The sequence below is a fragment of the Simochromis diagramma genome, unplaced genomic scaffold (genome assembly GCF_900408965.1).
Source record: "Simochromis diagramma unplaced genomic scaffold, fSimDia1.1 OVJJ01000565.1, whole genome shotgun sequence".
Classification (NCBI taxonomy): domain Eukaryota; kingdom Metazoa; phylum Chordata; class Actinopteri; order Cichliformes; family Cichlidae; genus Simochromis; species Simochromis diagramma.
Genome location: NW_024387304.1, coordinates 2,187,518 through 2,210,286, shown reverse-complemented (window position 1 = coordinate 2,210,286; position 22,769 = coordinate 2,187,518). Strand labels below are relative to the sequence as shown.

Below are 22,769 nucleotides of genomic sequence, written 5' to 3'. Positions count from 1 at the left end.
TGAATTGTCCTGAGTTGTCCTGTTAAACTTTCATTTGGGAGCATCTCCAGAGGTAGAATGGGTCACCTGCTAATCCCCAGCTTCTGCAATCTGTGAAGTGTCCTTAGATGACATACTGAACCCCATATTGCCCCTGATGCGCTCATCAGTGTGTGCATGATAGCTAAAAAGTGCTTTAAGTGCTTAGAGTGGCGTGTGAATGGGTATCAGAGCATTATGTAAGTGTAAAAGTGCTGTGAGTGGTCAGTAAAAGTAGAAAGTATTACACTTCTCATTTAATGTGCTGTTTGTTTTCTGTTTTTCTAACTGTCACTGTCGTTATGCCTTCACTTAAAACACGAAAAAGTCATTCCTCGGTTAAAATACTAATAAGACATGAAACACTAAAAAATGAAAAGGCTTTGAAGTACTGAATGGTTTGTGTGCGTGTACTGTGCGTTTGTGTAAGTAGCAGCAGTTATTCTACAGGTGACGGTCGGTGCGTCGCTCTGGTCTAGCTCCATACACGGGCTCGTGCGCTCCGCGGCAGCCTCGCGGGGACTTCCTCTCCATATATGGCCCAGCTGGCCCGCGAGGCTCTACATGCATGCATGCGACGACCCTCGCGCGCGACCAAATATGGACGAAGGGCCAGTTGAATTCCTATCGAATACTCGGACATTCCAAACTACTGTCTGCTGAGGAGGAAAAAAGCTCTCCGGGTGGTATGGAGCAGAAGGCGTATATAAGGACCGTGGTGGTCGTAGCCTCTCACCCCAACACCAGCTGGAGCAAGCAGCCAACAAGGTTCCCTCAGTGACAGCCTGAGACACGCAGAGGTAAGCGGCTTGGAGGAGAGAGGTTCCCTGGTGGAGAGAGGGTTAATAATTGTAGCAGTAGTTAGGTGGAGTTACTGTTAATGGAGACTGCCTTCTTGCTAGGTTAAGTGAATGAGACAGATGGAGAATAATCTGGATTTAATGGTTAAGTGAAGGGAGCTGGCAGTGAACCACAGTCTGCTTAAGCTCAGCTTTTGTTGCGACAGGTAGTTAATGGAAAGACTGGGTTGTGTTCAAATGCTGTTAGAGATTTGTAACACTTGTAACTTTAGCTTGGAATACAATGTGTAAATTGTTATGACACAAGCTAAACACTGGAGGCCTGAGAGAGGAGACGAGGAGAAGTTATAGTTATTAGCATGTGATTATTAGTGAAACAGAACAGGGGAGTCAGTGGTAGTAAAGCACAGTGTCATACACTTTTTTGGTCATTTAGTTCATTGTAGTGTAATAATTTATGTTTATTATATAACGAAAGAAAGAAACCAAAACGTTATTACAATTAAAAAACTGCTTGGAAATAACATCAACCTAAAACTTTCAGATTAAAAACAGCAGGCTGTTGAGTTTTAGTCAACATTAAAAAAGGCAACAAAACATACTCAACAAAGTGACACTAGTATTAGCGTTAAAATAATTTGTCTATTAAGAGAAAATTAAATTAATATCTAACATGCAACTGGTGTTTTGTTCAGTGTGTTAAGTGCTGCTGAGTAATCCTGCTGTACAGAAATTCATCACATTTGACTTTCCTCCTCCAGAATCCGCAGACATGTGTGACGACGATGAGACCACCGCCCTTGTGTGCGACAATGGCTCCGGCCTGGTGAAGGCTGGCTTTGCTGGAGATGATGCTCCCAGGGCTGTGTTCCCCTCTATTGTTGGTCGCCCCCGTCACCAGGTATGCAAGGGCAATAAATTTCACAAAAAAAGGAAACTCATTCTTGCTTTTCTTTTTCTTACGTGCCTTGCAGTGTATCTTAGACCTAGTTCTTTACAGAGTAATTGCTGTTTGAAACTCTTGGACTCATTATATTACAACAAATTAAATACAGACATCAATAAATATACATTTCAGACCTAACTTGCTTTCCTCCCCTCCTCAGGGTGTGATGGTCGGTATGGGTCAGAAGGACTCCTATGTGGGTGATGAGGCCCAGAGCAAGAGGGGCATCCTGACTCTGAAATATCCCATTGAGCACGGCATCATCACCAACTGGGACGACATGGAGAAGATCTGGCACCACACCTTCTACAACGAGCTGCGCGTAGCTCCTGAGGAACACCCCACCCTGCTGACTGAGGCCCCCCTGAACCCCAAAGCCAACAGGGAGAAGATGACCCAGATCATGTTTGAGACCTTCAATGTCCCTGCCATGTATGTGGCCATCCAGGCTGTGCTGTCCCTTTATGCTTCTGGCCGTACCACTGGTGAGTCTGAGCTTCACAGAAATACAAGTTTCCTTGTCTTCAAGACAGTATTTCTTTCTCATTTAAAAAAAAACTTAAGGTCTATAATGTTTTGGAACAAAGCCACAGTTTTTTGTAGTTTTGCATCGCTACATCGCCACAGTGCATTGTAAATTAAACAATCAATATGTCATTGCAGTGCACACTTTTAGCTTTAATTCAAGAAGTTTTCCAAAGTTTGACATGAACACTGTTTATGTACAGTGCCCCCTTTTCAGAGGTTCAACATTAATGACACAAACTAACATTAATTTAAGTATAAAGACACTTTTTATTACTTAATTTTGCAACAATTATCTACCTGAAGTCCAGAACCTACGGACATCACCAAATGTTGTGCTTCCTCCCTTGAGTTCCTCTGCTAGACCTTTACTGCAGATGCTTTCAGTTGCTCCCTGTTTGGGTTTCTCTGCATTCAGTTTTGTATTTTATAACAGAAAAGCCTGCTCTGTTGAAATCAGGTGACTGAGTTGGCCATTGAAGAATATCTAATTTCTTTAGCTTAAGTAACTGTTGGCTTGCTTTTGCAGCGTGCTTTGAGTCATTATCCATTTGCTCTGTGTCTGTCTGACCAGCATTTAGCTGAATATGAGCAGCGATTATAGCCCTGTAAACTCCATAATTTATTCTGCTTCTTCTATCAGCAGTCATATCATCAATAAACACTAGTGGCCCGGTTCCACTGGCAGCCATACATATCCATGCCACATGCCTCCATGCTTGGGATCATCATTAGTTTCCCTCCTATCATGCTGTCTCTATGACAGGTATATTTCAGTGGTATAATGGCTTTACTCACTTGTATGGGGATCATATTTAAAATTACATTAAAATTACACTGAAAAACTATAAAATACAAATTCAACACTTTGAAATAGCTTCCGATGTTATTTATTCTTCATTTGTGCCAAGGGAGCAGGCCTCAACTTGCCATGAAGCTGCTTGTCAGTCAAATTTCCTATTAAATCTGCATCTCTGAAAATTGGAGACTGTGTATAAAATGGCAGTAATACTTCAACAGTTCACAGAAAATCTTTGTAAAACCCCTTGAACTAAAGCTGAATGTCTGCACTTCAGTCCCAAATGAATTGCAGAATGTTTGTCCCAAACATTGTGGAATGCACTGTATTGTTGAAACAAATAAATGATTACTACGCTGCTTTTTTTCATTTTGTTTAATATAGTTTCGGGCTGATTTTTGGGACAAAAAAGATACTTAAAACTGACTTTTAAGCCTTCCAGTGAAAAAAACAAATGTGGACATTAGAAAGAAGCAGTGATTGTTAGCACTCTGCACCTTTTCATGTGACTCATCACATGCGTCAGGTAGAAACCTGTCAGCTTCTCCATAACTCTTCTGTTTCTGCTCTCAGGTATCGTGCTGGACTCTGGTGACGGTGTGACCCACAATGTACCCATCTATGAGGGTTACGCTCTGCCTCATGCCATCATGCGTCTGGATCTGGCTGGTCGGGATCTCACAGACTACCTTATGAAGATCCTGACTGAGCGCGGCTACTCCTTTGTCACAACTGGTAAAATAGCACAAAATAAAACCAAATAGTTAAACCTCAGGCCATTACGTCCTTTCGCTCACTTGGATAAAATTATTTTATTCATCTTTCATTTATTTATTATTCTACTCTGCAGCAGCTTGAATTATGACCTTTGCCCTCTGTTTGTAGCTGAACGTGAGATTGTGCGTGACATCAAGGAGAAACTTTGTTACGTTGCTCTGGACTTTGAGAATGAGATGGCAACCGCAGCCTCCTCCTCCTCTTTGGAGAAAAGCTATGAACTGCCTGACGGTCAGGTCATCACCATTGGCAATGAGCGTTTCCGCTGCCCCGAGACCCTCTTCCAGCCCTCCTTTATCGGTGCGTAGCATCAACACTATTCATCCGAGACAGTGTAACAACTTTCCTTTGAAAGATCACATTGTCATTTCATTGTGTTTAACCTGAACCTCTCTGCTGTACATCTACACAGGTATGGAGTCCGCTGGTATCCATGAGACAGCTTACAACAGTATTATGAAGTGCGACATTGACATTCGTAAGGACCTCTATGCCAACAACGTGCTGTCTGGCGGGACCACCATGTACCCTGGTATCGCTGACCGCATGCAGAAGGAGATCACAGCTCTGGCTCCCAGCACCATGAAGATTAAGGTACAAAAGCAACACTGACTGGCACAAGATCATTCACCTTGCATACTATGACAATGATATCTGAGGTGCTAGCAGGCAATAAAATTTGTCTCATTTTCTTCTACTTGTGCAGATCATTGCTCCCCCTGAGCGTAAATACTCAGTCTGGATCGGCGGCTCCATCCTGGCCTCTCTATCCACCTTCCAGCAGATGTGGATCAGCAAGCAGGAATACGATGAGGCCGGCCCCAGCATCGTCCACCGCAAGTGCTTCTAAACATGATGCGTCCAAAGCATCAGGTTCAGGATCCAGAGCAGTAAGATGCTGCTGTCCTAGAACTGTGAAACTTCATCCTCTCATAGAGAGACCTTTGACTTCCACCAGCGAGGATCATGTCACATCTAACCTGTACATAAGTTATTTATTTTTTCTTTTATGTATGTCCTGTTTCGAATGTAAATGAAGATTGGTGTGCATATATGAGTGTTGGCTTCGAGGTATGACACACACCAGCTCGGACCAACTACATTTTAAAAAATCAAAGAAACAAGAACAAAAAGACCAAAAAAGAAACAACCCATCAAAGCAAATAAAAGCCAAAGATTTTTTCCAAGTGTGACTGTGTTGTCTGCTCATTCTGATTCAGAACATTTGTGGATGTTTGTTCATTTTATTTTACTGGTCTTTTGGATTTTTCCATTATATTCTGAACATTATGACTCTCACACAAGAGACTGCACATAAACTTTGTTTGAATAAAATCTGTAAACAATAATTTATTACCACATATATCAACCCTAACCTAGTCTACAATTTACATACACGTATGCGGCAGCACACCAAAAAAAAAATAAAATAAATTTAAGTCATCCAGCTCCAAACACAGCAGTGAAACATCACTGATAGTAATCTTTATGAGGTGTTTAAAGCCTTGAGACAAACACAGAGTTCAAGTTCAAGAGCTGAAATAAATCCAGTAGTTAACCAGGCTAAACAATACGCTGACTTTCTTCTCACCCCAAAACAAAGAGAATAAATATTGTCTTGGATACTGAGTGACATATTGTAGTTTCTACAAGGTGGTAAAATAGAATTACATTCCCAAGTTCCTATTTGTAAAAGCGAAAACCCAAACATCACTGGATCTTGTTAGGCTGTGGTCCTGGCCCTACAAGAGACCATTTGTAAATAACCTTTTATTTAATTTATTTAGGGGTTTGTTGTTGTTATTGTTTTCTCCTCATATCTCGACTGCACTGATGGAGACAGAACACGCATGCGCGGTCTGGTGGAAGCGTCTTAATGTAAAATCACATTTCATTTCATATCAGTCTGGTACACTTCTGTTATATTTTAATCCAGACAGGGATAAATAATAGACGAGCTCCGGATGTCCAGGATATATATTTCAAAATAAAGCTTCCGACCATCTAAACTGAATGGTTTTTGCCTGAAATCAGCATGAAAGCTATGATATGAGCAAAGTAGAAGATTTTATCTTGAATATCCTCTTGATTAATCATGTCCCTGGGATGTTTTAAAGCACTTGTTTGAAAACCAAAGACGGAAGTTGTATGCGCTATTGCTGCTAGCTTTCTAACTGAGCTGGGCGTTTGGTGTCAGTAAGCAGAGCGATGCTCGCCTGCTGAGAGACGGGGTTTAAATCAAACGGAGTCCCCCTGGTACACACACTTGGTGAGTACATATATTCCTGACTTTAATACCCAATCAGACTTTAGTCGTCAGCCTGAGCATTGAAATGACCCCGTGTTTACAAACGAAGCTGAACGCAGCGGGCAGGTGAGGAGAACGGCTGTGAACATGGCTGTAGCCTGTTTTCACTCGGTTTGGCATTTCAAACCTCAGGTTTACACACTTCATTGCGTTTATTAACTTCAAAATACGTCGGAGCTGCAACGTTTTGCTCTGCTGTGTGTTTACAGACTAAAATCTTTAAAAATGCTGTGAGCTGGGGTGTGACTGACAGAGTGAAAGGCTTTATAACAAGACAGTGTGTTTCAGTTACAGAAAAACACATCGGGAGATATGCAGTAATCAGACAGTGACAGGATAATATACACTGAACAGGTTTTGTCCTCAGATCGGATACAGGCTTAAAAAATCAAATATTGGCTTATTTTTACTATGAGTAACAACAAGTGTTAATGTATAGAAAGAAAAGGAAAGTGCATGTAGGCGTGTAGACTAAAATAGACTGGATGTTACTGGTCGTGTGGTGTGAGTGAGTAATGGCTGTAGTACAGCTAGTTGTAGTAAGCCTCAATCCTCCCTGCTCTCAGGGTAATCTGATGTGGAGGGAGGTGGGCGGGGCTTACAGGTAGACTACACCTGGCAGAGGTACGTCACCAGGTTTTGCAGGTGAATCTCGAAAAAAACAAACAGAAAATGTAAACATTTTTTTTATTCATATTTTGGATGGACAGAAACATTAACAAATATACAACTGGAATAATCATACTGTCAGTTCTCTGTCCGTTTCTTAACAACAGCCAACAAATAAGGACTAACAGTAACTAAGACAAACAGACAAACAAACAAACAAAAACAAACAAAGAAAATGTAAACATTTAATAGGTTTTATGTTATGCGATACGTTATCTATATATTTTTACTGAATATGGCCAGAGCTTTAGATGAAATCAAGCGGTAAAGCGTTTCATATGTTATAAATGTTTTGTTTGCATATGATGCAAAAGAAGTCCCAGGAAGAATGTCAGTTTTTGCATTCATGATTATTAAAGGTCCAGTCAGATTTAGTGCTAATAACCTCTAATGGTTTTCCCTGATCTGTGGCTAACAGCAGCTGCAGACGTGGATGGGTGGATGATGGTATCATGGCTGTTTTGCAGTTTTTGACAGGAAAAAAATGCTTTGATGCATGAAAGACAATATTATTATTGTGCGTTCATTTTGTTGGACTCAATTATTTTATGTGTTAATGCATTCAAGCCAAACTGCTGCCTGTCCTGAGTCAGTACCAGTCCCACAGGAGGCTCTCTGAGGTTCATTCCACCTGGGTTGAACTGAGCATCAAGTATCTGGTGCTGACTGTTTGGCATCGCTACTTGAATTCAATTCTGAATGTATTACATACATGGTATCATACATTGTATATCCATGTATAATGGCTGTTGTAAATTTAAGTCTCTTTGTCATTAAAGCGAATGTTTATAGTCGTCCCTCTGTCCTTCTGCTAATGGGCAGTATTCAGAAAACACAGTGACAGCTTTGTTAAAGTAGCAGCAGAAGAACAGACTGATCAAACCCTCTTAATGGAAATCTGAACCACAGTGAAATGTGACACTGTGTGTTGTGCTGGATGCAGCACAGGGTTAATATCCACCAGAGCTCTGAGCTGACGTGGAAAGTAAAAGAAAAAAATAGCAAATAGATAATTGGGATGCAGCTTTTTTATTTACCTTTTAGTGAAGTGGATTAAAACATTATTATTCCATTAACAGTGGAATAATCCTTAAAGGTACTTTTTGTAATTGCCTTCTGCAAAATTCAACTCAATGTTTTTGGATGCTTGTTGGTGTACCTACTGTCCACATTCTTGTAAATAAAAATGTGTTCAGGGTTACTTGCCTGGTAAACAGAGGTTCCCTTTACTCTAATCAGCCTCTTCTGCTACACATTTGATATTGTTTAGAAAGTACAGCCAAGCAAATAATGCACATTTGGGATATAAAGTTAGTTTTTTGCATCTTTACAGTCTGTTGTTGGCTGCAGGGCTGCAATGATTCATCGAGTAATTCGAATAGTTTGCATAAATTTTTTGCTTTGATGCTTCGCTCAGTGCCTGGCTCTGTAGTGCACAGATGTGTTAAACAATGTAAACGTGAGTGTTTTAATGTGGATCTTGAGTGTGTTTACACACTGTGAAGGGCAAAGAAGTTCCTACTGAGACGCTGAGCTCAGGTGGAGTGAACGTGTTCCTAGCATCCAAAGCAGCAGCGCTGTTGCTGTGATCACCTTTAAAATCTTTACTGGGAAAAAAACTAGCTCCATCCACACATCGTACAGACACAGATGTCCAGAAGTCGTACTACAATACGCGGATGAACTGTTTACTTATAATTTAACCAGTCTGGTATGAGACTGGTATTATAAAGCCTGCTGACGGCTGACGGCAGCCATCACATTTTACATGGAAGCATACCTGCAGCAAACACGGGTGAGTCTAAAGAGGGGTAAATACAGTCGATGGTTTAAAACTAGTTATTTTGCAATCATGTTTTTTGTATTGAGCCTTAAAAGTTTCATGGACTTGATTTCTCAATCAAGATAAAGCCTCCCACTCTCAACAGCACTTCTCATTCCACTTCATCTTCACCCAGGTTTTGTTCTGTTTACCATTCAGTCACCACTAGCCATCTGCGGTGGCTGTAGCTCAGGAGGTGGAGCAGATCATCTACTAATCGCCAGGTTGGTGGTTTGATCCCTGGCTGCTCCGGTCGGCATTCCAAATATCCTTTGGGAAGATACTAACCCCAAGTTAATCTCCGATACATCCATCGGAGTATGAATTTGTGTGAATGTTAGAAAGCACTTTCAGCATAGAAGTGCTTCTATGAAGTGAATGAGGTATGTTATAGAAAGGTCCATTTACTATTACACCACCTAGAAACTAGCAGGACTTTGTAGAGCAGCCCAGATATTTCTGTATGTTCCCCAGGAAAGGAACTTTCCCGACAGGATGTCTGTTTGAGGGGAGAGAAAAAACTCAGTGTAGCTGCTTCTGAAAACTGGGGCATGGATCTTGATGCTCATTGGTTAAATTCTTGTCAGTAACTGTTTCTTTGAAAGTGCAGCCACGTAGAAGAACAACAAACAGCAGACTTTTAACATTAGTAAGAACACTGCAAAAGTTAAAGAATGCTTTGCAGCAGAGTTGCTTTTTATTTTTATTTTTTTTGTAGTGTGAAAAATCATCATTTATTATGCTTTAAATAATTTTATGACATATTTATTCAGGAGTGACCAGGATTCATGATCTCTTTTTTGTTTTTTCTTTCTCATCTTCTTCATCTGCCTCCTCCACCACTAATCTCTCCTTGTCATCTCTCTCCATCCCTTCCTCTTCCTCCTTCAGCAGTTTGATTTCATTCTCACGTCGCAGGAGTTTATTTGCTCAGTGTGAGTCTGCCCACGTTAGGTCCACTTGAAACAAAGTTTCACTAACAGCCCGTGAATAGCGGTGAACAGGAGCTAACAGCAGTGCTTATTGACAGAAAATCACAGCTCACCTCAGTATCACTGATGTTGACTCGCTGACAGTGTAAGGGATAATATTCAGGCCGAGTCAATATCAAAATGTAATAAAAATCAGGTAAATACCAAAATTTTGTAGGGCTTCAGCTCTCGTCCAGTATAATGTGAGAGGTTGTTGATAGGATGATGATATAAATCGCATGAATGTCAAGGTTACACTTCACAGCATCAGTAAACAAGTAAAGGGAAAGTGTTTTACTTCCTCTGATAGAGAATATACCTTGTTTGTTTACTCGTGGTTGCCATAGTTAACTGCATCTTCATAATGTTTAGTGGATCTTTAGGATAATTAACAACAACAACAAATGTTGAATATGAAGCTGCCAGGCAGGAAAAGAGGAAAACCAAAGAAAAGATTCATAGATGTAGCGAAAGACATGCAGAGGATTAGTGTGAAAGCAGAGGAGGCTACTGATAGGAAGAGACTCTCAGTGGTGACTTCTAATGGGAGCAACAAGAAGAAGAAGACGACCAAAGAAAAGATTGCAAATTTGTTTCAAACTGAATTTTATGTCTCCTTGCAGTGATTGGCACCAGGCAATAACAAGAACCATGGTGACCAAGAAAGTGAGGACAGAATATATGAAGAAGTTCAGGGACCCCAAATGGGAGACGTTTTCTAAATGCTATGAGGACTCTGTGAAGTACCGCCTGACTCGCCGGGTGATAGAACACTCCCACAAGCCCTGGTTCTGGGAGGGCTGGGACAGCGGCTCTGACTCCAGCGGCTGGTCAACACCAAGGCTGACCAGGAACAAAGTGGTTCCTCTGTCTCTCCCGCTGCCGCCCACATCCTTGGAGGTCAAGCAGAGGTTGTTGGACTCAAAGACCAGTCCTGTGCAAAAGCCAGCGTGCGAGGATGGAGAGACTGACGTGGGGGACCGGGACGCTGCGGTTGTAGATGCGGCACAAACCACAGGTAAGAGAACGGGTCACCAAGCATGGCGTGGCCATTTGACCTTGCCATGGACGTTTCAGTTACATGTCTTGTCTCTGCATCATAACTGTACAAGTTAGGCTCAGTTTCCTAATCAAGCCTTCTAGCATTAACACATAACAGCATTCCCAGTCTCTCATACAAACATGGTCTCTTCTCAAAATAAGAAATCCAAACCCATCAGGTGGCATCGCCCACGTCCCTCTCAGGTACTGCTGTACCACGAGGGCTCGACATTTTTTGATCCTCGGCTGTTCTTTGTGTTAGCTTGTCAGCAAGCAGCATGATGCTTATGGTACACATTAGACCTGCTAAACATGAGCTGCTTAGCTTCGTTGTTGCAAGGATGTTGACATGTGGGTCAAAGCCCTGCTCAGTGCAGCCTCACAGAGCTAACCTTGTTTTACTCTTCTGACAGTTTAGTCAAAAATAATTGTTTAAGTCAATCATCAGGTGAATAAACTTAAGTTGTAGTCCTGGTTAATGATACTACATTAACTCAAATACAGTGTATTTTGTCCTGAAATGCACAAAACTAACTGTAGGAGAAGAAAGTGACCATGTTTGCATTTGTGCTTCAATTTCACCTTTTCTTTTTTAGTCTTCAGAAACAGTTTGTAAAAATCTAACAGATGGTGTTTTTTGTGAACCCTTTGTAAGCGTCACTCTGACAGTACGAGGCACAAAGGCTGGTTTACCTCAGGAGACAGCAGTGCTATAAACATTTGGACTGAAAGTTCAGCAGTCAGATGGGACTGTTGTTGCTGAGACACTGAGCTTAAAGATAAAGGATCCATTGTGTGCCTTTGACATTTGTGATGTCTGCATTTCAGACAGGAGAGTGCCAGGAAGCCTGCTTATCTCTGAATTTCACAGTCACAAATCATTTCATATAGATTGAGACACAGCAGCGCTCTGCAGGGTCACTGTGGAGCCATCCAGCTCCATCGAGTGGTTGATTGGTGTTTGGTTTAGTTAGTTAATCTGTTTGTTCAGTCAGCAGAGCTCAGTGGATATTTAAACGATTTCACTGTTTCCTGTGTTCTTGTGAAGCAGCAGTTGTAGAAAACGGTGTGAATGAGGCCGGTGGCAGTTCTGTGGCGGTGGCTCCAACAAACAGCGCACCCTCAGACGACACACCGACAGACAACGGGCCAGCCGACTCGGCGTCTTCTGATGCGGAGCCAGTAAACCCAGTATCCCGACGGCAACGCCGCCGCCACACGCCACGCTCTGAGCAGCCGCACCGAGACAGTTCCCAGGATGACAAACCAGCCGTGATCCGTAAACCGCCGAGAGCAAAGAGCACGCCGGTGATCAGCACCAAGGAGAAGGAGAACCAGAGACCGTCCAGCCGGCTGGACTGGAGCAAGAGACAGATGGAGGTCAAGAGGACAACCAATGATGTGAGCGCTGATCTCAGTTGGGATACTGCAGCACTTTTAGAGCCTTTAAAGCTCAGGGCTCATGGCAACAACAAATATACTTTACTCTTATGACCACTAGCAACTTTTCAGAATTACAATCAATAATTTGACTGTTTTTAAGTTATACGTTCAGATTTTAAACACCATTATATCTCAAGAGACAGACTTGCTAACTAGAAAAAAGCACGTAGCACATTACCAGCCTTTTTCTTTCTCGGCCCGTCCTTGGTAGTGCAGGGGTCCTGCAGCTCGACCTCATTCACAGGACAGCAGAGAAGTGAAACGTGTCACCGAACACGCAGCAAACATGAATAATAAAACACCGGTGTAGCTTTCGGAAATGACTCCTCTCTCTGGTTTCTCCTCACAGAGTCACACTTCTGATGCCTGCGTTCAGACCCGCAGGGAGTCTGACAAGCGGAGCTCCAGGCTGGACCGCCGGCGGGCTCGATCGGCTGACCTGGAGAAGATAAGACGCTCGCAGCTGATGGTGGTGGACGACCGCTGGATGACAGAGTACATGCGCTGTTTCTCCGCCCGGCTTAGGTAGAGATGGGATCCACCTAGAATCCCTAAATACCAAGTTTCCTTACGTGCAAATATCAGGAGGAAATCATTTCTCATTTTAATTAACAATCCAGACAGAGAACCGTGTTGCCACAAGACAACACCGCTCGCTGCGTTGTCTCCTTAGTTGACAAAGAAATAAGAAATAAAGTGAAGAAGTGGGACGAGCTACTGATTTAGATCCAGTTGATAAAGTTCTAAATAGTTTATGAACATCAAGTTTACAATTTTATCTTTCTGTACATGGGTCGTTACAAAAAGTACCTTTTTTATAATAAAGATCAGAGATTAGATTCTTTTAACAGATTTGGGACTATTTTACGTATATCTTTGGGATTTCAGTAATGAAATGACACGAAACAAATCGAATTAACTTAAAATTCATTTAATTCCCTTCTCTCTGGGATCTTAGATAACTTCTCTCAGTTACTGGGTGAATTAGCGCTTGAGCCAGGAGGGTGTCACTGCTCATATGAGAAAGGGACAGTGTTACACGAGTGTGTCTGATCATTGAGCAGCAGAGTTATCAGCTAGACTGCAGCGTCCTTTGGAAGATGTTTGATGTAAGATGTGCCCTTACATCAGCGTCTATCTGCATTCACGACCTTGCTGCTTTGGCTTCCTGATGGAGACAAAAAGCTCTTAAAAGCAGCTGCAGCAGAGGACGGACAGCTCGCAGCTGTGTATGGCGCCCCCAAGTGGTCAGAAGCTGCAGCTTTAAGCGCTAAAATGCTCCAACGCTCTTTTTTTAATTCAAAATATTTTTATTGAGTATTTGTGGATATAGTTTACAAAGAAAACAAAGAAGACGGAAAACAAACTGTTTACAATGAATACAAAACAGACATGTTGGAACATTGTTTTCCTCTCTTATTATTTACCAAACAAGCAACGAGAAAAAACAAAAAAAACCCCAGAAAAATAAAAAGAGAGAAAATAAACAACCCCCCCCCAACAAAATAACAAAAGCCACAACCTGGGAGGGATTATGATATTAACCAGCCCTTTCCATAAGAACCACACAGAAGTTAGCTGCACCATCACTGAGCTTCTCGTTCCCGTTAAGACATCCGACCACTCTGGAGAAGCAAATCCGTTAGTCAGCTGGAACATCCTTAAGTTGAAGTTTAGAGAAGTTTTCCAGAAAGAGACCCCAAATTTTATCAAATGTGCCCTTTTGGTTCTGGGTGGAGCAGTGGATCTTTTCCAGACTGAGACACGACATGAGATCAGCACACACATGGGAGGGCGGGGCAGCAGCCTTCCACCTCATCAAAATAGCACGCCTATCCAAGAGGGAACCAAAGGACAGCACCCTGCGCTTTGCTCTGGGAATATACTTATCATCCTCTCCCGCTTTACCAAAGAGAGCAAGTAGGGGGTTGAGAGCTAGTTTCAGGCCGGCAGCCTTGTTCAAAGTGCAGAAAACCTCCCAAAAGTTTGCCAGGGCAGGTCCACCAATGCTCTTTGTAGTTAATTTCATCTATGCAATAGGTGTACAGAACATTTATTATGACTTGTGATGGTATGCTATAGCCTTTCCTACGTCTTCACTTGATGCCACATTACACGGGATTATTTATGACGAACTAACGAGACAACAGGAACAGTGTTGTTTTGCTCCAGCATCCTGTCAGAGCGAATCGCTGCTGTCGAGAGAGAAAGAAAAATACTGTCCTTAAATTTCAGACTAAAGACCATTCATGCAAAAGTTATTAACCATCACCTTTTGTTGTTGTTTTCCCTACGACAGTAACGATTGGATCTGCAGGAACAGTTCAGATTTCTGTTTCTGAACACTTTCAGATGAAATTGGCTGAACTGTGTTTCTCTGCTGTTGTTTTTTGTATGAGAATGAACAATAAAACGACTCTTTCTTAGATTTTCTATACATATATCTACAAAAAAACACACCCACGTCACTTTTGAATGTATTTAGTTTCTGCTCTGCTTTCATTTAGAGCTCGTTTTCAACACACATTCTGTTTTCAGTTCTCTCTCATGAAGCCAGCTGTGTGTTTACGCCTCAGAGAGTTTGATCGGAGAAAGGCCCAAACTGGAACTTTTGATATCTGTGTATTTTGGACTCGAGCTTAGATTAAAAGAAGTTAGAAACACATGATATGTCAAATAAAGCTCAAATCTAAGGTATTTTTACAGAAAAGTTTAGTTTATTAAATTGTAATCATTGTAATTATTTAGATCAGGTAACTGTTAAGCATACAGTATATTTATTGCAGAGTGTAGTTGGTGTGTTTTCACCTGGGGCAGCTTCTTTTTTAAAAATTGATTTTTAATCAGAAATAACCTGAGTGTAGTGAATACTCCACAGGAAAAAAGCTTTTAGGGTAATTACGCAAAACTAGATGCTTCTAAAACTTTTACGTGAAATGAGGAGCAGTCATCATCGCTGTACTGCTGTCACTCTTATTTTTTTAAAGACAGCCAGAACGTATCAGAAATCCAGTTTAAAGTTTCTGCGGCGTCCTGGTCCACCAGGCCTGGAACAGAGACCTACATGTTTCCATCAGCGTGAAGAAAAGCACACGTGTTAAAGCGTTCAGAGTTTGTGGCGTCTGTTATTTGTTGATTTTAACTCTGTAAATACACTGTGAGGTCATGGCTGTGGCTCATGACTCAAACTGAGGGCTAATCGTCATTATGTACCAAGTTTACAGCTTTGCACTCAAATTCACTGAGAATGTTTGTCGTTTTCACACCAACCGAACCTCTTCACTCTGAATGTTCACAGCCCTTCGTGTTTGTCCTGACACCACAGGAACTCTGTTAGAGCTGTGAGTGTATGAGTGCTCAGGGTTCAGAAAGTTGTAAAGCTTCATCCATGTGCTCAAAACATGTTTTATCTAAAGTGCATGAGCGTTTGTTTCTGCGTTGCTTCAACCTGAATGTGTTCTCATTGTCGGTCAGCGTGAACAGTCAACATCGTTTTCAGCGTCACTGACAACAGCAGCTATCAAATATAACAGGAGGCATAATGTGACGTTGTTATAACTGAGGGCCCTCAGAACCCGAGTGTAAACACAGCTGTTAAAGACCTCGGAGTGAGAGTGGGTAAACGTACCTGTAGAGCTGCTGTGGATGCAAAGGTCATGCTTTGGTTATTTATCTTCATAACGCATTTTTAAACGTATGAATGTCGAGACAATCACTAGAAATGATTTGAAGTGATTTGAAAGTGGAAAAAACTAAATATGTAACACTTAAGATAAGCTGTCGAACAGAGTGGACGTAGGTGGAGAAAATGTTGCTTTGTCTGGTTTACCAGCAACAGATGAGAAGGAATGTGCATCATATGTCTGAGTATTTAATGCTGTCGACATATTTTGCCCACTGTATTTGTATTTAAAAAACATGCACAGGTTATATTTTCATTCACTTTAATGCATTGCTGTGAATAAATTATTTGAACAAAACCTGATTTGAAGAGTTGATCTTTGAGCCTTCGTGCTTTGTTAACCATGTCTTGTAATTTCACCTGCATTTCTCCAGGTCGCACGGCTGAAAACGCTGCTTATCTTTCTTGATTTCACTTGTTTTACAACTTAATATTCGCTGAGTAAAATATCACGGATGTCTGGATCCTTTCTAATATTTGCAGGGAAAACACTTTCTGACCCTTGAACTCTCGAAGCAGAAGAGCTCACCTTCAGCCATGAAGCCAGTGTTCCCACTTTACATTTAACCAAGCTGAATATGGACTTCTACTTTGAATTAACACTCTGGGTTTATAGAGCTCTTATTAATGGAGCAACTGTGACCCAATCCACCCATTTTATTTCCAGCTGCTGAAATATCTGTGTACTGGGATAAAAACACATCTTTTAAGCATCGGTGTTTCAGGGGCTCCACAGCTTTGAGCTTTATTCTGCTGATTTGTGGACAAAGATGTAAAGTCTCAGTGAAAACTAACAGCATCGTTAAGGAAATCTGTGCAGACAGAATCAGAATCCTGTTCTTCATGTTTACGCTGGAAGTATATGCAATATTCCACAATATAAATGGAAGCATGAAATCAAATAAAATCTTGTTCTGCAGATTCTACACATCACATTATTTAACTTCTTACACCCGAGCTGAGTAAAATCTTTCAAAGTGCCTTTGGAACAACATCTACAGACTCAGCTGATTTCAGTGAATGAACATTTGTCCTCAGTTATCAGCTCAAATATAGCGCGAGCATTTCAATGCACGGGCTCAATGAGACGGGTGACACAAGCAACAGCCGCTAAAACAGCTTCACTTTTATTCAAAGCTTAAAGAGGTTTCAAAACTGAAACAGTTCATTTGATGCAAGCTCAACATTCTGAACTCAACTGAGCGTCATTAAAACTGTACAAATTCCCAGCAAAAATGAGAACCAAAAAACGTCTTTGAAGAAAAAACAAAACAAAAAAAACCCCACAAAACACTGGCTCATTGTGCAACCTTAAAAATGAGTCTTTAAAAGAGGGAACGATCACAAGATCACGAGGGGAGTCCTGCAGCGAGGATGCTGCCCAGCAGCGTTCGATCCTTCAGAGCGTTTTCGACATCTTTCTCCTCGATCTTCAGGAACACCTGCAGAAACAGACGCTTTAATCAGCCACGTTCCACTCAGTGTCTTGCTCCCTGATAACCCCTTGAGTTTCATTTTTAAGCAACAGAGGTCAAACACTGCACTGCAGAGCATTTCCTCGTGAAGCGTCGGGTACCTTAGTGAGACGAGCCTCTTTGGCCTTCTTCAGGGCAACGATCCCTCGACTCTCCAGCAGACTGCAGAGCGACAAACACTCGCCCTGACCCACTCCAGACACCTGCCTCTGAGCGCACAGGCGGCTGTAAACCTCATGGAGCTGAAACACAAACGCCCACGGGTCAGGAAACACCACCAGTCTAGAAACAGATTTATATTTTCTCTGGCAGAGACGGAATAATTACGCATTAATGCAACGAGTTTCCTGATTTGCCACGACAACACGCCGCTAAAATCCTTTAGCAAACTAATATCAGCACCTCACCTTTCCCAAGCCGATCTCTTTGCTCTTCCCATTGCGGATGAGCAGCAGCAGGCAGCACACCAGCAGCTTCTGCTGCAGGGGGAAACTCTCTCCCTCTGAACCGCTGCTCTGAGACGCCATGCGGTCGCCGTAGACCTCCGACAGCACTCTCGCAACCTGCGGCAGGCTGACCCGGGACGCTGCAGAACACACAGTACAGGAAGTGTCCAGGTAAGATTCCACCAATCAGCTGCCGTGTGACTTCCACCATCATCAGTTTTAACTCAAGAAAACATTTCACAACTCACCTTTACGTTCACCCTTTGGATCACTTGCTTTTTTCCTCTCATCAGACTCTACAATCTCAACTGCTCTCCTGAAATCAGCAACCAGAAAATCGTTTGAATGACATTTCACAGAAACATCAACTCAAAGAATCTGCACGAGGTCTCCCGAGAGCAGAAACAACTAAAATGCCTAAACGAGTGCAGAATTTAAATGCAAACACAGAGACATGATTCCATAAAAGGTTAAAGAAAAAACAAGTCCAAGCATTCACCTGCAGATGTCCAAAGCTTTCCTGGCGTCTCCCGACACAGCTGAAACTTTCCTGGCACAGAACTGAACTGCAGAAGCGTCGAGGAGCCCTTCAGCCGAGGCCTGAGGAGAAGAAGATGCGGCGCTGATTAAATAAAAGTGATCTATAAGGTTCCAGCTTAAACTCTGAGTCACACAGACCACATTTACCTGTACAAGTCTGTCCTGTACAATGGCCGTGAGCTCCTCCCGGCTGTAGGGAGGAAAGTGCAGCAGCAGAGGGCGACACTGGGGACGAGCCTGCAGTCTGGGCAGGATCCGGTCAGTCAGATCCAGAGCGTTTGCAATACCTGCAAAGACATCAGTGGTCAGCATGTAGAACAGATAGGATTTTTGTCAGAACACTCTGCTTTCTGTCTACAAGACACAAAGATGTGAGATCTGGTGAATTCGGGATATTTGTTGAGTTGAGTACTTACCGATGAGACAGAGGCGAGACTTTGGCAGGTACGGCCATTCAAAGATTGTGTAGAGGACATCCTGGGCTTTGCTGTCCAGCTGATCCATCTCATCCAGAACAAGAAGCCTTAAAGGGGAAAAACAAACAAACAGACCCAATCAGTATCTCAGCAGGCAGTAATCACAGCTATACTTTCAAAACATCCCAATAAGGACTTTCAACCAGCAACTTTTTTAAAAGAATACCTTTGGTGGATAGTTTGCTCGAAAATTCTAAAAAGCCACACCCTTTAGTCATCTATCATATACTTCCTTTTTCAAGTAAATGTGTGATAAGATAATGATAATAATAATTGATTGCATTTATATAGCGCTTTTCAGGGCCCTCAAAGCGCTTTACAATTCCACTATACAGTCTCACACTGGTGGAAGCAGCTACATTATAGCCACAGCCGCCCTGGGGCAGACTGACAGAGGCGAGGCTGCCATATCGGCCCTTCTGGCCGTCACCAGTAGGTGGCAGGTGAAGTGTCTTGCCCAAGGACACAACGACCGAGACTGTCCGAGCCGGGGCTCGAACCGGCAACCTTCCAGTTACAAGACGAACTGCCAACTCTGAGCCATGATCGCCCCAAAGGATTGAGGATTTGTTGACTCACACAGTGGGCCCCGGGGCTGTCAGGAACCTCTGCAGTCCGTTCTGGCCGCCAGATGCCTTCAGTTTGTCAGCCAGCAGTGGGAAGACAGCATGGGAGCTCCTCAGACTCATGCAGTTCACCATCACCGTCTGTACTGACGACAGCTCAGCCTGAAGGCACACAAAACGCAACCAGTTACTGACAAAACTTCAACCCTGGCTGTTACATAGACAATCAGGGGACAGGTTATTAGCCTGCACTCAGACTTTAAACTTGCACTTTAAGACCCTCAAACTCTGGAAATGAAGCTCAATGCTGCTCAAACTCAAATCTTACTGCAGTAACTGAAAGTCGCCAGCAGGTGTCCTAAAGCACTAAACATGACAGACTACAGACTCCTTCACGCTCACCCTCATCTCCTGCAGCACACAGTTGAGGCAGGCTGTCTTGCCTGTTCCCGGGGCTCCAGAGATGTAGAGGCTGCCGGGAACATGCTGAAGCACTTTGTCCTCCAGGAAGGACCGGATGGACGCCCGCTCGGCCTCTCTGGACATAAGGCGCTCAGGGATGGCAGTGTGGAGCGCCTGCTTCACACTCTGAAGCCTCAACTCTGGAGAAGAAATGGTGATAATGTAATGTAATATAATATAATATAATATAATATAATATAATATAATATAATATAATGTAATATAATATAAGTGGGGAACAAAAAAAGAAGAAGAAAAAAAACTAGAGTTCTTACTTTCTCCAAACAGTCGAGCAACGGGTGGCTTCTTGTTCAGATTTTTATGGATGGGGCTCCCTGTAGGCGTTTCTTCTCGTTTCGGAGATGATTTGGCGGTGGAAGGGGGCGTCTGTTGGCCCGAGGATGGGATCAGCTGACGACGAGCCTGGACCGGCGAGTTCTCATCAAAGCCGAGTTTTCGTGGTGAGGCCAGGCTCAGCTTCCTCTGTTTTGTAGGTGAGCACTGCAGGGAGGTGCCAAGGTTGCAGACATTGTCATCACCTTGATGGAGAAAAATGAGAAGTGCTGTTATTTGTTATGACTCCATAAGGCTGGCTTTTTAGGATCTGAAATTTTAATCCTGAAGATTTGCCATTTAAATTCAATTCACTTTTTTTTTTAGTCTAGAGGCACTGAAGGTTATTAGTACACAGAGCTGCATGAAGTAGTGGAACAACTGAAGCTTTTGAATTCACCGTTCAATACCTGTGCGCTTTCGAGGGCTGAGGGGGATCCGGCTTTGGAGACGAGGGGAGGAAGGTGCCGGTGGCTGGGCTGAAGTGCGTCTGGGTGAAAGAGGGGACGAGAGGGCGACTGGCCGCGTTGGGGAGAGAGGAGTGGGCTGGTCTGTGTAGCGTCTGGGGGACAGTGGGGTGGACAAGTTAATGGGACGTCTCGGGGAGAGGGGTCCGATCCGCGTCAGCCCCGGGGCCTGAGGTTCAGGCTTGATTGGTGACACAGCTGGGGACTTCTGGGGCTCCGGCTTCTTGGAGCGGGAGGAAACTCTGGAGGATTTACGTCGAGGGAACTGAAGTGTGGGCTGAGCTCGTCCCTGGGAGCGTGTGCTGGGCATTTTGGATTAACCTAAACGAAGACAACATGTTTAAGCACCTAAATATGACACATGATTCAGACATCATCTAATTATTAAAAAATAATAAGAACCAATGTTTTGTTTGGCTTTTTTATATATTTATATATGCATGAACAGAGCCGTAGCCAGAATAATATGATCAGAAATATATGTGAAGATTAAACACTGATGGGATTTACGATGAAGTGCGTGTTCCTATTTGGAAATACATAAACATGTACTTTTGCGTAAGGACCACCAAAAAACAACAAAGCTAAACATGTGCTAGGAGACTTTCGACTGATTCACAGGCAAATTCTTACTAAGCCCAAATTTCACGACTGTAGTTTTTGAGTGGAAATGTCTGCTGTGGGTCTTGAAAAACGGGCAAAGGCATTTCAGAAACAATCGTGCCCCCAAATAAACCTTGCGTTCATTGGTTGTACAAATCTTTTCGCATCCCTCCACGATCTGCTGTCCTATCAAAGTCGTTTAGCTCAGTTGCTCCAACATGCTACTCAAACACGAGCCATTAATCGCGTAACTTCATGTTAAAATTCAAAATCGCAAATAAAATCGTAGCACTGCGCTTAGTGCTACACTAACAGCGCAAATTACATTTGTTATATCGCGTGATTCCTGAGCTAACAGTTACCTATAAACAGGAAATAATACAGTGTGCTCCACTAATGGCGCCAAACAAAGGCCTCGGCCTTTAAATATCCGAGTTTCCACTTTGACCGGACAGTTTTTTTAATCTAAAATATATCTGGATGACTAAAAATGACTCCGAACGCATTTGTTTGCAAATACAAGCAAGCGTGTAAAGTTAACCGAGATATTTTTAAGAGTAGTGGCAAACCTACGCTGAAGAGTAGACTACAGTAAGTCAGCTCTCTTCCGCCCGTCCAGTATCAAATGTATTTTTCTTTTACGAGTTAAATGAGCGTGTTGGTAACAAACGTACCTCTTAAATTAAGTTGATAGAAGTCCTCTCGGTACAAAGCAAAACGTGTTTTCTTTTCTCTCTGGCCGCCCGAAACCAAAGTTGCGCTGAATCTCCCGCAACTCTTTCTAGATCAGCTGTCTTTCCCGCCGCTGCCCTCTGATTGGCTTAGCTGAGTGAAGCTCATTGGCTAAAGCGTTACGGAGGATGTTACGTCAATGTTACGTGCCCCAGTCGGTGGCGGGAGTTTGAACACAGAGTACTTTTTTGGCGCAAAGTTCCCGGGAACTTATACGTGTCCAAATGCTGGCATATTTACCTGTTTCTCCAAAATAATTTACGTTATGGAAATAATCAGAGTAAACAATTTTAAATACCATGTCACTGCACTAAAACAATAACACAAAGCATTAATAATATATAAAGCATATAAATATATATTTTTAATACATAAAATATTTTTGGGACATTACTACAAAGACACATTTTGCTCCTGATTTGCCATGGGCATTTTATTGTTGCCTTATTCAGAACTGAAGATAAGTGTTGACTATTTTACATCCTTTCGTTAAAGTGGGGAATGGTGGTTAGCACTGTTTTCTTACAAGGAGGTTGGGTTTGAATCCAAGCAGGGGCCTTTCTTTGTGGAGTTGGCATGTTGTCCCTGTGTCTGCAGGTTTTTTGTGTTTTTTTAAATACACTCACCTCTTTTTACTGCCCGTGTGTTTATATACCTCTGGAATATGTTGTTCGATTTTGTCTTCTCTCTCTCATTGCTACTTTATCATCCCTGCTCGCCCCTTTTATATGTCTTTGCCTTCACTCTTAACTGGTTATGGCAGATAAACTCCTCCCCGAGTCTGGTTTTGCTGGATGCCAAATACCTTCCGATTGTCATTTTCCCTCAACTGGACTCTTTACCTCACAGTAAAACAAACCCCAAGGCA

At 42.6% G+C, this 22,769-nt stretch overlaps 3 protein-coding genes across 5 annotated transcripts; 2 read left to right on the top strand and 1 right to left on the bottom strand.

Annotated features, from left to right (window-relative positions):
* The first annotated feature begins 688 nt into the window (after positions 1-688).
* acta1a (actin alpha 1, skeletal muscle a) lies at positions 689-5,047 on the top strand. The gene is made up of 7 exons (XM_040004234.1): positions 689-818; positions 1,580-1,719; positions 1,925-2,249; positions 3,662-3,823; positions 3,974-4,165; positions 4,278-4,459; positions 4,572-5,047. Exons 2-7 carry the CDS (start codon positions 1,591-1,593, stop codon positions 4,713-4,715), a joined length of 1,134 nt encoding a protein of 377 aa, XP_039860168.1. The 5' UTR covers positions 689-818; positions 1,580-1,590; the 3' UTR covers positions 4,716-5,047.
* A 125-nt stretch (positions 5,048-5,172) lies between these two features.
* Positions 5,173-16,099, top strand: ccsapa (centriole, cilia and spindle-associated protein a). 3 transcript variants are annotated; one of them, XM_040004237.1, is made up of 4 exons: positions 5,173-6,134; positions 10,259-10,653; positions 11,728-12,077; positions 12,469-16,099. In XM_040004237.1, exons 2-4 carry the CDS (start codon positions 10,287-10,289, stop codon positions 12,646-12,648), a joined length of 897 nt encoding a protein of 298 aa, XP_039860171.1. In that variant the 5' UTR covers positions 5,173-6,134; positions 10,259-10,286; the 3' UTR covers positions 12,649-16,099. The 3 variants fall into 3 exon arrangements, with proteins under 3 accessions (XP_039860171.1, XP_039860169.1, XP_039860170.1); XM_040004235.1 differs by having other exon boundaries at positions 11,725-12,077; XM_040004236.1 differs by lacking the exon at positions 5,173-6,134 and adding an exon at positions 6,168-8,888 and having other exon boundaries at positions 11,725-12,077.
* Positions 16,100-16,473: 374 nt separating this feature from the next.
* On the bottom strand, positions 16,474-22,018 carry cdc6 (cell division cycle 6 homolog (S. cerevisiae)). The gene is made up of 12 exons (XM_040004233.1): positions 21,844-22,018; positions 20,510-20,887; positions 20,042-20,305; positions 19,707-19,906; positions 19,318-19,466; positions 18,679-18,785; positions 18,410-18,549; positions 18,222-18,322; positions 17,971-18,038; positions 17,684-17,862; positions 17,378-17,518; positions 16,474-17,243 (listed from the first exon to the last, which is right to left on the bottom strand). The coding sequence occupies exons 2-12, from the start codon at positions 20,874-20,876 to the stop codon at positions 17,151-17,153; spliced, it is 1,809 nt and encodes a 602-aa protein (XP_039860167.1). The 5' UTR covers positions 20,877-20,887; positions 21,844-22,018; the 3' UTR covers positions 16,474-17,150.
* Between the last annotated feature and the right edge of the window lie 751 nt (positions 22,019-22,769).